Source organism: Callospermophilus lateralis, chromosome 14, assembly GCF_048772815.1.
Source record: "Callospermophilus lateralis isolate mCalLat2 chromosome 14, mCalLat2.hap1, whole genome shotgun sequence".
NCBI classification, from domain to species: Eukaryota; Metazoa; Chordata; class Mammalia; order Rodentia; family Sciuridae; genus Callospermophilus; species Callospermophilus lateralis.
In genome coordinates this window covers 103,235-117,632 of record NC_135318.1, presented here as the reverse complement: position 1 = coordinate 117,632, position 14,398 = coordinate 103,235, and the positions used below count along the sequence as shown (strand labels likewise).

At 41.9% G+C, this 14,398-nt stretch overlaps 1 protein-coding gene across 1 annotated transcript; it reads left to right on the top strand.

Moving 5' to 3' along the window:
• Positions 1–12,433: 12,433 nt before the first annotated feature.
• On the top strand, positions 12,434–13,402 carry Fam110c (family with sequence similarity 110 member C). The gene has a single exon (XM_076833857.1). It carries the CDS (start codon positions 12,434–12,436, stop codon positions 13,400–13,402), a length of 969 nt encoding a protein of 322 aa, XP_076689972.1.
• The last annotated feature ends 996 nt before the right edge of the window (positions 13,403–14,398 follow it).

The following is a 14,398-nucleotide window of genomic DNA, read 5'->3' as shown; positions in this document are numbered from 1 at the left end:
CCCACCACTACCACAATGGAGTCACACACCTGGCTGAAAGCACAGAGACCTGTTTTCTCAGTTTGCTAAGAAAGCTGTGAATGTTAAAGGCAGATGATTTCCGACTAGAGTTTCAGAATGTTGAATAGTAACAGACCCCTAGTGTCTGTTTTGAGGGCAGATTCAGAAACCTGGGCTGAAAGTTATGTTCTGGACACACACAGCCAACCTCCTTCTCTAGAGGCTCCACACACCCTTGGCCATCAACAGGGTCTACAGCTACCCACTTAACAACTTGACTGACGATTCTGATTTGCTTCTTCCTGCTCTTCCTCCACTGTCTACCTCTTTCCCCAGTTTATATCCACCAAAGAGATGAAATCTATCTAATATAAAGACCTACACAAGATGAAGTTTATGAGAGCCTTGGTGTTCTGGACAAGCCTTCACAAGGGAGATGAGTCATGCAGAGTTTAGGAGCATGTACTTTGAACAGATAGCAGCACTTGGGTTTGGTTTGGTTCTAAAAAAGTCTTTCTGCAAATTTCTTTATACCTGGAGTGCTGAGAAGCATCACCCTTCAAACCTACCAGTACCCTTCAACCTGTCACCTAGAACCAGCCAGACCTGAGGCATTGCACAGGTCAGTTGCCTCCTTTACAGAGGGGGAATGGAGCTCATATGTTGATTAGCTTGGACACAGAGTTAATTATATTAATCATGTGTTAATTAGTCACACAACTAATTAGCATGGGCATATGACTAGAGTGGCCACATATCCAAACTGAGGTGCTTCTGAGAACAGAAAGCAGTATGAGCACGTACATTGGGGTGACAACACAGCTGGGGTTGTCCCAGGAAGACAAAGATGAATGTTCCGCAACTGACAATTGGACTTCTGCATCTGACAATCAGCCTGTCCTAGTTCAGGGAAAACAGTGACTAATGCATTTGTGCAGTGATTCTGTTGAAAAGGAAAGTGGCTTTTGGTAGAGAAATAAAACTTATATTTGGGTTCACATACTGTTGAGAAAATTACTTTAATGTTTATGCAATTTGCTATAATAAATACTGACTTCATTCTTCACTGTAAAACTCATATCATAGCTTTGCATTAACCCAGGTACAATGCAACAAAGCCATCAAGGAACAAGGTCAAGTTCCAAATCCCTCCATGTGCATGGAAAAGCTCATTTATTTGAGGACTGGAATTCAGTCATTTTGGAATTTAAATTTTTAACTTAGTTTTTACATTAGATTCAGAAATTTTCCATTATCTATATGTGGAAACAGATGTCAAATTTATGAAGAATACAAATGCTGTTATTAACACTTTTTATTTTTAATTAATTTATTTTAACTAGGTATGCATGACAGCAAAATGCATTTTTGACTTATTGTACACAATTGTAGCACAACTTTACGTTTTTCTGGTTGTACATGATGTAGCATCACACCATATGTGCAGTCATACATGTACCTAGAATAATGATGTCCTTCTCATTCCACCATCTTTCCTGCCCTCATGCACGCTCCCTACCCTCCCTCCCCTTTTCCCAAAGTCCCTCCATTTTCCCCATGCCTCCCACCTCCCCATTATGGATCAGCATCCACTTATCAGAGGAACATTTGGCTATTAGTTTTTTTGCGATTCACTTACTTCACTTAGAGTGATATTCCCCAACTCCATCCATTTATATGCAAATGTCATCAATTTTATTCTCTTTTAATGCTAAGTGATTTTCCATTGTGTATATAAAACACAGTTTCTTTATCCATTCATCTACTGAAGGGCATCTAGGTTATTTCCACAGTTTAGCTATTATGAATTGAGCTGCTATGAACATTGTTGTAGCTGTGTTACTATAGTATGCTGATTTTAAATCCTTTGGGTATAGACCAAGGAGTGGGATAGCTGGATCAAATGGTGGTTCCATTCCAAGTTTTCTAAGGACTCTTCATACTTCTTTTCATTTTGGTTGCACCAATTTGCAGTCTCATCAGCAATGTATCAGTGTGCCTTTTCCCCCACATCCTCGCCAACATTTATTCTTGATAACTGCCATTCTTATTGGTATGAGGTGAAATCTAGGGAAGTTTTTATTTGCATTCCTTTAATTACTAGAGATGTTGAATATTTTTTCACATATTTGTTGATTAAATATATATATTCTGAGAAGCACCTGTTAAGCTCCTTAGCTCATTGATGGACTGATTGTTTGATTTTTTGGTGTTAAGTTTTTTGAATTTTTTGTATATCCTGAAGCTTAGTGCTCCATCTGACATGTGTGTGGCAAAATTTCCTCCCAAAATCTAGGCTCTCTGTTCACCTCACTGATTGTTTCTTTTGCTGAGAAGAAGCTTTTTAGTTTAAAACCATCCCATTTATTACTTCTTGATTTTGTTTCTTGCACTTTAGGAGTCTTGTTAGGGAAGTCAGGGGCTAATCCAACATGAAGAGGGTTTGGGCCTACTTTTTACTCTACAGGGCGCAGGGTCTCTGGAACTAATTCCTAAGTCCTTGATCCACTTTGAGTTGAGTTTTGTGCATGATGAGAGATAAAGTTTATTTTCATTTTGCTGCATATGGATTTCCAGTTATCCCATCACCATTTGTTGAAGAGGATATCTTTTCTTCACTATGTTTTTGGTGCCTTTGTCTAGTATGAGATAACTGTATTTATGTGAATTTGTCTCTGTGTCTTCTATTCTGTACATTGGTCTACATGTCTATTTTTATGCCAATGCGATGCTGTTTTATTACTATAGATCTGTAGTATAGTTTAACATCTGGTATTTTGATGCCTCCTGCTTCACTTTTCTTGCTAAGAACTACTTGAGCTATTCTGGGTCTCTCATTTTTTCCAAATGAATTTCATGTTAAAATTTCTAATTTTATAACAAATGGCATTGGGATTTTATTGGAATCACATTGAATCTATATAGTGCTTTGGTTACTATGGTCATTTTGACAATATTAATTTTGCCTATCCAAGAGCATGGGAGAACTTTCCATCTTCTAAGGTCTTCTTCAATTTCTTTCTTTAGTGTTCTGTAGTAGAGGTCTTTCACCTCTTTTGTTAAGTTGATTCCCAAGGTTTTTTTTTTTTTTTTTTTTTTTTTTGAGGCTATTGTGAATGGGGTAGTTTTTCTAATTTCTCTTTCAGAAGATTCATCACTGATTATAGAAATGCATTTGATTTATGGTTATTGATTTTGTATCCTGATACTTTGCTTAATTCATTAATTAATTCTAGAAGTTTTCTGGATCTTCTAAGTATAGAATCATGTCATCAGCAAATAATGATAGTTTTAGTTCTTCTTTTCCTATCCATATCCTTTTAATTTCTGTCTAATTCCTCTGACTAGACTAGAGTTTCAAGGACTATGTTGAATAGAAGTGGTGAACGAGGGTATTCCCATCTTGTTCCAGTTTTTAGAGGGAATGCTTCCAATTTTACTCCATTTAGAATGATATTGGCCTTGGGTTTAGCATAAATAGCTTTTACAATGTTGAGGTATGTTCCTTCTATCCCTAGTTTTCCTAGTGTTTTAAACATGAAAGGATGCTGTATTTTGTCAAATGCTTTTTCTGCATCTTTTGAGATGATCATGATTCTTATCTTTAAGTCTATTGATGTGATGCATTATATTTAGTGATTTCTGTACGTTGAACCAAACTTTCATTTATGGAATAAACTCCACTTGATTATGGTGCACTATTTTTAAATATGTTTTTGTATGCAATTTGCCAGAATTTTAGCATCAGTGTTCATCAGGTATATTGGTCTGAAATTTTCTTTCCTTGATGTGTCTCTGCCTAGTTTTGATATCAGGATGATACTAGCTTCGTAGAATAAAATTGAAAGGCTTCCTTCCTTTTCTGTTTCATGGAATAATTTGAGACATATTGGTATTAATTCTGCTTTGTAGATTTTGTAGAACTCAGCAGTGAATCTTTCTGGTCCCAGGCTTTTCTTTATTGGTAGGCTTTTGATGGTGTCTTCTATTTCCTTGCTTAAAATTGATCTGTTTAAATTGTGTATGTACTCTTGACTCAATTTGGGATGATCATATGCCTCTAGAAATTTGTCTTTGAAGTTTTCTATTTTACTAGAGTATAAATTTTCAAAATAGTTTCTATTTGTCTTCTGTTTTTCAATAGTATCTGTCATGATATTTCCTTTTTCATCAGAAATTTTAGTAATTTAAGTTGACTCCCTCTTTTCTTTTATTTATTGATAAAGGTTTGTCAATTTTATTTATTTTTTAAAGAACCAGCTTTTTGTTTTGTCAATATTTTGAATTGTTTCTTTCATTCAATTTTATTGATTTCTGCCCTGATTTTAATTATTTCCTCTCTTCTGCTACTTTTGATGTTGGTTTGTTCTTTTTCTAGGGCTTTGAGCTGCACTGTCAGGTCATTTATTTGTTGGATTTTCCTTCTCTCAATGAATGAACTCCATGCAATGAACTTTCCTTTTAGCACTACCATCATAGTGTCCCAGAGATAAGTTGTATCAGAGTTCTTGTTTACCTCTAAGATTTTTTTAAATCTCCTCCCTGATGTCTTCTGTTATCCATGTGTCATTCAATAGTGTATTGTTTAGTCTCCAGGTGTTGGAGTAGCTTCTCTTTTTAATTTTATCATTGATTTCTAATTTTATTCCATTTATGATCTGGTAGAATGCAGGATAGTATCTCTATTTTTTTTTTTGTATTTGCTAAGACTTGCTTTGTGGCATAATGTATGGTCTATTTTGGAGAAGGACACATGTGCTGCTGAGAAGAAAGTGTACTTTCTCATTGATGGATGGAATATTCTATACATGTCTGTTAAGTCCAAATTATTGATTGTGTTATTGAATTCTATAGTCTCTTTGTTTAGTTTTTGTTTGGAAGATCTATCCAGTGGTGAGAGAGGTACACTAAAGTCATCCAGTATTATTGTGTTGTGTTCTATTTGGTTCTTGTAGTTGAGAAGAGTTTGTTTGACATACATAGATGTCCCATTGTTTGGGGCATAGATATTTATAATTATTATATCTTGTTGATGTATGGGTCCCTTAAGCAGTATGAAATGTCCTTCTTTATTCTTTTTCACTAGGTTTGGTTTGAAGTCCACTTTATCTAATATGAGGATGGAAAATCTTACTTGTCTATGTGGTCCATGTGAGTGGTATGTTTTTTTCCACCTTTCACCTTTAGTCTATGGATGTCTTTTCCTGTGAAATGAGTCTCTTGAAGGCCACATAGAGTTGGTCTTTTTTTTTTTTTTAATACAATCTGTCAGTCTGTGTCTTTTAAATGATGAGTTTAGGCTACTCACATTCAGGGTTATTATTGAAATTTGTATTCCCAGACATTTTGGTCTATTTCTGATTTTTAGATTAACTTGGTTTCTCCTTTGATTGGCCTTTCCTTTAGTAGGTCCTCCCTTTGCTGGTTTTTATTGTGGTTTTTCACTTCCTCCTCCTGGAATATTTTGCTGAGGATGCTCTGTAGTGCAGGTTTTCTTACTGTAAAACCTTCCATGAAGGTTTTTATTTAGTCATCAAATCTGAAGCTTAATTTTGCTGGATGTAAGAGTCTTGGTTGACCTCCATTTTCCTTCAAAGCTTGTATATGTTGTTCCATGATCTCCTGGCTTTGAGGGTCTGGGTTGAAAAATGCCAATTGGAGTCCCCCTATGTGTGATCTGATTCCTCTCTTTTGTGGCCTTTAAGATGCTATCCTCATTCTGTGTGCTAGGCATTTTAATGATAATGTGCCTTGGTGTAGATCTGTTGTAATTTTGTACATTTGGTATCCTGTAAACCTCTTGTATTTGGTTTTTCCAATTCGTTCTTCATGCTTGGGAAATTTTCTGATATTATCTTGTTGAAGAGAGTGTGCATTCCTTTGGTTTGAAACTCTGTACCTTCCTCTATCCCAGTGACTCTTATATTTGGTCTTTTGGTGCTGATCCATAATTCTTGGATGTTTTGTTCATGGTTTCTAACTGTCTTCACTGTGTGATCAACTTTATTTTTCAGATTGTGTACTTTGTCTTCATTATCTGACATTATTTCTTCCAAGTGATCTAGTCTGTTGGTTATGCTTTCTATTGAGTTTTTAATTTGATTTATTGTATCCTTCATTTCTGACTGTTTTTTTTTTCAGGGTCTCTATCTCTCTGTTGAAGTAATCTTTTGCTAGCTGTATTTGCTCCCTTATCTCATTGTTGGAGTGATCAATTTTTACCTGTATTTGCTCATTTAGGTCATTCCTTAATTCACAGGTGATTTTAATTATGAACCTTCTAACTCCTTCTCTGACATTTCATCAACTTCGCTGTCCATGGGTTCTGTTATTATGGTGTCCTGGTTTGTTTGGGGTACTTTCCTCCCTTGTTTTTTGCATGTTGTCTATATGTCTTCCTTTCTTGCAGTGTGAATCTGAGATATTACAGTTTCTTCCCTATATTCTTGTAGTACCCATGCAGATTGTCTGTACCTCACCTTGATTTTGGGCTTCCAAACCCTAATGGTGTCCCTCCATGAATGCTACTGAATCCTGGGTCTGGGTCCTACATATATTGGGCTTGACCTCCCCTGGTAGTCTACTGGTTGGAAGGGGTGGTCCTGCACCAGAGGCTAGGCTCTGGCAGTGTTTGCGCTACCAAGGGAGGGGTGAACCAGGCCTACTGAGAGCCTGGATCCTGCGTGGGCTGGTGTGAGTGGATCTGGGCTGCTGGGCTTGACCTCCAGCGATAGTCTACTGGTCAGAAGAGGTGGTCCTGTGACAAAGGCTAGGCTCTGGCGGTGTCTGCCTCACTGGGAAAGGGGTAGACCAGGGTAAATGAAGGATCAGAGATACAAACCAAAGAAATGCACAATCTTTCAATGATATAATAGCAGAAATTTTCCCGATTCTAAAGAATGGAATAAAAAATCAAATACAAGAAGCTTACAGGATCCAAAATGTACAAAATTATAGCAGACCCATACCTAGACATAATAATGAGAATGACTAATACAGAGAATGAAGATAAAATATTAAAGGCTGTGAGAGAGAAAAAAATCAAATTACATATAGGGGGAAACCAATTTAGATCTCAACTGACTTCTCAGCCCAGACCCTCAAAGCTAGGAGGTCTTGGAATAATATAATTCAAGCTCTGAAAGAAAACAGGTGCCAACCAAGAATTTTATATCCAGCAAAATTAAGTTTCAGATTTGAAGATGATATTTAAATATTCCATGATAGACAAAAATTAAAAGAATTTACAACTAGAAAGCCTACACTACAGAACATTCTCAACAAATATTCCATGAGGAAGAAGTGAAAACAGCAAAGAGGATCTACACTAAAGTGACATTCAACCAAATGAGAAACTAGGACAAATCAAAAACCAGAAATAAATCAAAATGACAGGGAATTCAAATCATATCTCAATAATAGCCTTGAATATTAATGGCCTAAACTCATCAATCAAAAGACACAGACTGGCAGATTGGATTAAAAAGCAAAACCCAACAATGTGCTGTCTTTAAGAGACTCACCTCACAGGAAAAGACATCCACAGACTGAAGGTGAAAGGAGGGGACAATCTTATCACTCATAGGGATTGCATACACAAGCAGGAGTTTCCATTCTCATTTCAGATAAAGAAGACTTCAAACCAAAGTTAATCAGAAGGGACAAAGAAGGACATTTCATACTTCTCAAGGGAAGTATATATAAGAAGGACACAACAATTTTAAATATGTATTCCCCAAGCAATGGAGCATCTATGTACATCAAACAAACCCTTCTCAATTTCAAGAGTCAAATAGACCACAATGCAATGATACTGGGTGAACTTTAACACACCTCTCTCACTACTGGACAGATCTTCCAAACAAATTTAAATAGGAAACTGTAGAACTAAATAATACAATCAATAATTTAGACTTAACAGACATATTTAGAATATTTCATCCATCAATGAGCAAATATACTTTCTTCTCAGCAGCACATGGCTCCTTCTCTAAAATAGACCATATCTTATGCTACAAAGCAACTCTTAGTAAATACAAAAAAGCAGAAATAATACCCTGCATTCTATCAGATCACAATGGAATGGAATTAGAAATCAATGATAAAATAAAAAGTAGAAGCTACTGTAACAAATGGAGACTAAATGATGAATGGATGATATAAGAAATAAAGGATGAAATAAAAAAAGGAATCTTAGAGTTAAATGAGAACACTGATACAACATATCAAAATCTCTGGGACACTATGAAGGCAGTACTAAGAGGAAAGTTTATTACATTGAGTGCATTCATTAAAAGAAAAAAAAGTCAACAAATAAATCACCTAACACTACATCTCAAAGCCCTAGAAAAAGAAGAACAAATCAACACCAAAAGCAATAGAAGACAGAAAATAATTAAAATTAGAGCTGAGATCAATGAAATTAAAACAGGAAACAACTGAAAAATCTGACAAAACAAAAAGCTGTTTTTTTTTTGAAAAAAAAAAAATAGATCAAACCTCTGTGCTGAGAGCCATAGCCAAGTAGGAATGACACATGGCAATTTCCTTGCCAGCCTACCCAATGTTGCTTAAAGGGAGGACTCTCCATTGTGGAAATGGGCTTGCCTTGGACCCAGGTCATTTGCAGTGACATTGCATGAATGTTTGAGAAAGGTGACCCTGCTCAAGGACCAGGGTGGATCCCGGTTTAGGGCGGTTCCAGGTTTAGGGTGGATCCTGCTGGGAATAGGGCGTATCCTGCTGCCTCAGGCGCCTGCTCCTTGAGTTCCGTTGAGTGAACTGGGGGATTCAGAGAGTATTTGGTATGCAGAGCCCGGTGGAGTGTGTGGATTTTCCCCAGAATGTGCCTGTAGAGTGCGGGTGACAGTTCGGTAATAAAGAGCTGCTGTTTGAATCTACAAGACTTTGTGGTGGCTTGATTATTTGGTGCCCAGCCAGACTGCGGCACCTCTGGCCATGCTAATGAAAAGAAAAACAGAGAAAACTCAAATTACTGAACTTCAAGATGAGGAAGGAAATATCACAACAAAGATTTCTAAATACAGAAGATAATTAGAAACTATTTTGAAAATTTATACTCTAATGAAATAGAAATATCAAAGACATCAACAAATTTCTACCCAAACTAAATGAGGATGTCATACAAGCTTTAAACAGATCAATGTCAAATAATGAAATTTAAAAAATGCCATCAAAAGCCTACCAACCAAGAAAAACCTAGGACCAGATGGATTCTCAGCTGAGTTCTATAAGACTGTCAAAGAAGAATTAACACCAATACTCCTCAAAGTATGCCAAGAAATAGTAAAGAAGGAAACCCTTCCAAACTCATTCTATGAGACTAGTCACCCTGACACCAAAATCAGACAAAGACCCACCAAGGAAAGAAAACTTCAAACCAATATTCCTAATGAACATAGATGCAAAAATTCTCAGTAAAATTCTGGCAAATCACATACAAAAACATATTAAAAAAGTAGTGCACTATGATCAAGTAGGATTCATTCCAGGTATACAGGGTTGGTTCAACATACATAAATCAATAAACGTAATTCATCATATTAATAGACTTAAAAACAAGAATCATAAGATCATCTCAATAGATGCAGAAAAAGCAACTGACATAATACAGCACACCTTCCTTTTCAAAACACTAGAAAAACTAGGGATATTAGGAGCATACCTCAACATTGATTCTCTCCTCTTAAATACCCACCCCTTCATAATGACTTAATTTGGGACAATTGCAGTCCCCAAGTCAGATCAGCAAAGCCTGCCAAGCTCTTTGTTCCATTCTGCCCTCTACATCCAAGGTCACCAGTCTCTGCGCAATCTATCCAGCTCAGCCTCTCTTCCTTTCAGTCTTGTATTCCTAACCTGCTGTGTTGGTCAGGGTTCTCCAGACAAAAAGAACCAAGAACATATGGCTATCACACATAAAAGGAGACCTAGCTAAAGGAACTGACCATGAGGTTGTGAAGACTTAGTCCAAAGTTCATAGGGTTGCCAGCAGGCCAGGAAACCAGGGAAAGACAGGGTGGCAGTTCCAGTCTGCTGAACAGCCGGAGAATTTCCTCTTGCTCAAGAGGAGGCCAGCCTTCACTCTATGACTGGATGAGGCCCATCCACATTGGGGAGGGCAATCTGCTTCACTAGAAGAAGCACTCAGAATGAGTCTGACCACAGCTGTTAGCACCATCACTCAGGTAAGTTGATCCACAAATTAATCATTGCACCACTCACAGTGCTGCCGCTTCCGGTGCCCACATAAACACCACAACACTCTCCCCCAGGCTTCTTCAGTTCCTTCTGAATCATCAACAGTGCCACTCATCACCCAGCCTCCCTTCTGCTGCCACCTGCTGGTTGACTGCAGGCCCTTCTGCAGTGGGTGCCCTCCTGCTGCACACATGTACTGTGAGCTCCCAGGGACAAATTCCCAGAGTTGCGTTATGGGACCATTCAGTCCATTTGCACTTTGTTTTGCCCTCACATCTCTCAAGGTGAATACCAGGAAGGAAATGTTCTCAAAGTTGATACTTCCAGTCAAGAAATTTCTCTGTCAGTATCTTACTACTTCAGTTCCATTATTCCAGTAAGTCATCTGCTTAAGAGGTGGGAGACCATAGAGATAAATAAAATTAATCAAATAAAAATGTTTTAAATATAACTATCTATAGAAGTGAAACTATTTTTAATGTGTCCAGTGCTCATATGCAAATTCATTAACTCTGATTCAAAAGTGGCAAACAGTTATCATAATATACTCATCAAAACAAGAAATTTAACTTTTATTGAGAATCCACTCTGTACCAGAAGTAGTGCCCAGCCCTTTAGTAAGAATCCTCTGTAACTGACAAGACCTGGCCGTGGACACAGTGGGCTGATTACAGATCAGCAACCTGCGGTCCACAGTTCCCACATCAGGAGGCAGAGGCCTTAACCTCACATTTACTTGGCACTCACTACAGGGCACACTATAAAAACAGGGTTTCTGCAGATGACAAATAAAATCCCGGATAAATACCACCTGTTCAAAGGAATATGACTGGCAAGTTTGGGCCCAGGTTCAGATTCCAGAGTCCCTGGCTTAGGATTCTCTCAGAAGTGCTGCTGCTGCCCAAGAGGCAGTGACAGGAGTCAGGTTCAGCCAAACAACTGAGAAGGTTTGTCCTCTGACTGGGACACCAGGTCTGGTGAGTATAGACACCAGGCACACCTCCTTCCAGGCACAGCCCTCAGCCTTGGAACACATCCTGGTTTGTTTCTTATTCTCTCTCTCCCCTGTCTCTATCTGTAAGTGCCACGTTTGCCAGCAGGGTTATCTGGGAAGTGTGGTTCTGGGCTTCTCCCTGCCCCCAATGGACACCCCCTGTTGCTCTCTCCCAGGGGTCAGACCACTTCTGGTGCCCTCTGGTGCTAAAAACAGGTTTCAGTAAGGCAGCAGAACAGGCACTACAGCCAAGTGCTGGGAGCACCCCAGAGCCTCACCGCTGAGGAGATAACACGTGTTTTTCACTTGTTTTGTCAGATATTTTTAGTCCTTTGTCTGAAAAGAATGGAATTTTGGAAACATTTTCTTACACTTTCAGCACTTCTAGGCCGCACTGTCCGCAGTTTCACCATCCTCTGGTCCTTCCCAAAGGTCCTGGGTTCCTCCAGACAGACTGACCCTGACCGCCAAAGTTTTCTTTCGTTTTATATCCTCTTCTTTTCTGATACTGGGCTCTGGTAGAAACTAAGGAAAACAGTCAAGAGTCCGAGCACGCTGAGATCACTTTAAGAAAGCAGAGGACACAAGGCACCTGCTCAAGGAGCCCGTCCCCTTGGCCCTCCCCTCTCAAGACACGCCCTGTCCGCAGTGCCCTCAGGGGCTCCGGGGCTAGAAGGAAACGGCTGAAACCTGGAGCTGAAAGGGCGTGGTTCCTCCCATCTCTGCCCCCGGGGTGGGGGGCGGCTTGGCCCTCCCCAGAGCCAGCTGAGGTAGGAGAGAGACTGGGCTTGGGTCGGAGGGGAGAAGTCTGGGGAAGAACAAGGGAGGGGACACTGAGAGGAGGTGCGGAGGCTGAGGGCCCACCTGGCTGGGATACCCGGCTAGAGGTGAGGAGGCCGGGACACCGGCCCCGAGGTGAGGAGGTGGGGACCGACAAGGGCGGGGACACTGCAGCATGCGGGGCGGGGACACCTGGCGGAGGCGGCTAGGACCTGGGACTGGGTGGCGGGTGGTGGCGGGCAGGTGGGAGGAGCCAGCGGGCGGAGACTGGGGTGATTCACCTGCCCAAACGAACTCAGACTCGCCCCAATTCCGGACCTGAGCGGCCCGACCCTGCGGCGCCACTCCCCACCCCGAGCGGACTTCGGAACTGGCCTGGGACCCACGGGCGCCGAAACCCGGGAGGACGCGAGCCCGGCGGGTCTGTGCCCTGCGAGGATGCGCGCTCTGCCTGCCCAGGACGCGTCTGCCGGCGAGCAGCCGCCTCCCCCGGACTCCGAGGCCTGGCGGGACCCGCACGCGGTGCGGCCCGCGCGCAGGAGCGCGGTGGAGAGGCTCGCTGCGGACCGCGCCAAGTTCGTTCGAGGCCTGCCGGGGGCCCATTTGGACCCCGCTTCTCAGAGCCGCAGCCCCGGGACGCCCGCGGGGCAGCGCTGTGACCCGGCTGCTGCGGCCCGCGTCCCCGCGCCGGTGGCGCGCAGGTCTATCGCGCGGAAGTCTCTGAGGCCCGACTCACTGGTCATCTACCGGCAGAAATGCGAGTTCGTCCGAGGGCCGGGTACCGACGGCCCCAGGGGAGGCCTGGTGAAGAAACTTTTCCAGGGACCCAGCAAAGACAAGGCGCCAGAGTCCTTCCAAACGCCCGGGGCCGGGGAGGAGAGCCACGCTGGCGGCAGGGAGGCCGCACCCGCAAAGCCTTCCCTGGTGACTGCGTCTGCGGCCCCAGTCCGTGCCGCGGGCCCAAAGCCCGGGGACCCCGCCCTGCCTTCAGCAGCGACCCCAGGGGGCCAGACTTCCTGCGCTGGTAAGGAGCTGCTGGTGGCCAGACGTCGGGGGCTTCAGCGCTCGCAGTCAGACCTCAGCTCCCGCTACTCCCTGGCCAAGGCCGAGTTTGACACCTTCTTCCTGTACTGCGGCCTGGATCCCGAGGTGGTAGAGGCTCTTGGGAAGGACAACTTCTCCGCAGGGTCCGATTGTGTCGCCCTCAAGGTGCGTAGCGTAAGTGTGGCCACTTCCGACAGTGGCTTCTCTCGGCACAGCGACGAGGTCAACGATGGGCTGCAGGAGGAGGAGCTCGTAGAGCAGGTGCCCAGCACTACCTCCGTGGTCGAGAGGAATGCCCGCATCATTAAGTGGCTGTACACCTGCAAGAAGGCCAAGGAGACCCCCAGCCAGGGACCTGCTTGAAGGCCCGAGTCCAAGGACACCAGGACCTCAGGTGCGTGCCCCAAAAGCTTGGGGGACAGTGGCGGGAGCCTGTGTTCAGGTTGCTGAGTAGGACCAAACTGAATGCTATCCAATTATAACTTTCACTTAGAATAAAGCCCCTATGTTGGTAAGGGCCCTAAGAAATGGAGAGGCTCCTGGTGGAATCACTGCAGCCATACCAGAGGGCCCAGATGCAGGTGCTGGCAGACCAGGGCTGAATTTGATCGCCTAGAAAGGTCACACTGAGTTAAAAGAAAGGAAATCAGAAATAGAAAAGATCTTGGGAGCACTTTTACTCCCCTGAATCATAATCCCCTGCTTTGAAAGTAGCCTCAGAGCCCTAGTATGTATGTGCACTGGGACAAACTTGCTGTGGAGCTACTTTAAGTCCTGTGCACCTGCAGCCCAGGTAGGTGCTGCTGTCTCACCTTCCATGCCCCTTCCTGAAGGCCTTTACTTTGGTAAGAACTCTCCAAGGGATCTTTGCAGCAGTTTGGCATTGGTTTAGCAAGAAAGATCCTTACTTGGTAAAATTTTATTTAAATTTTTTTGAGGGCTTCTGTTTTTTAAACTGGAGGAATTGGACTAGATTGCATCAGAGTTTAAACTGCTATGATTCTAGTAAGTAGTATTCACATTCCAAACTGTCTTGATTCTGTAGTTTATTTGCCTCTGATGATAAAACAGAATAAATTTATTTCCTTTGAATACCAGTAGCATAGGTCTAACTTCAGTTCTTCAGCCGGAGGGGCTGACGTGTGTTGATTCTCCATTGCCCTCTCAGTCCCTGTGCCATTTGGGGAATAGCAAAGAGAAGGCCATTTTCAGAGTTTTCTTTGAGAACTAAGGATTTAGACACAGTAACATCTTTTTTTTTTTTTTTTTCCTGTCACCCTTCAATAACAAACAGCTTGCTATAAATTCTTTTTAAAAAATCATTATTTTGTCTGCCACTGTGATACTAATTGAAAGCAC

Excerpts from the sequence above, each read along its gene's own strand:
- Fam110c (XM_076833857.1), top strand. The coding sequence starts at position 12,434 with ATGCGCGCTCTGCCTGCCCAGGACGCGTCTGCCGGCGAGCAGCCGCCT.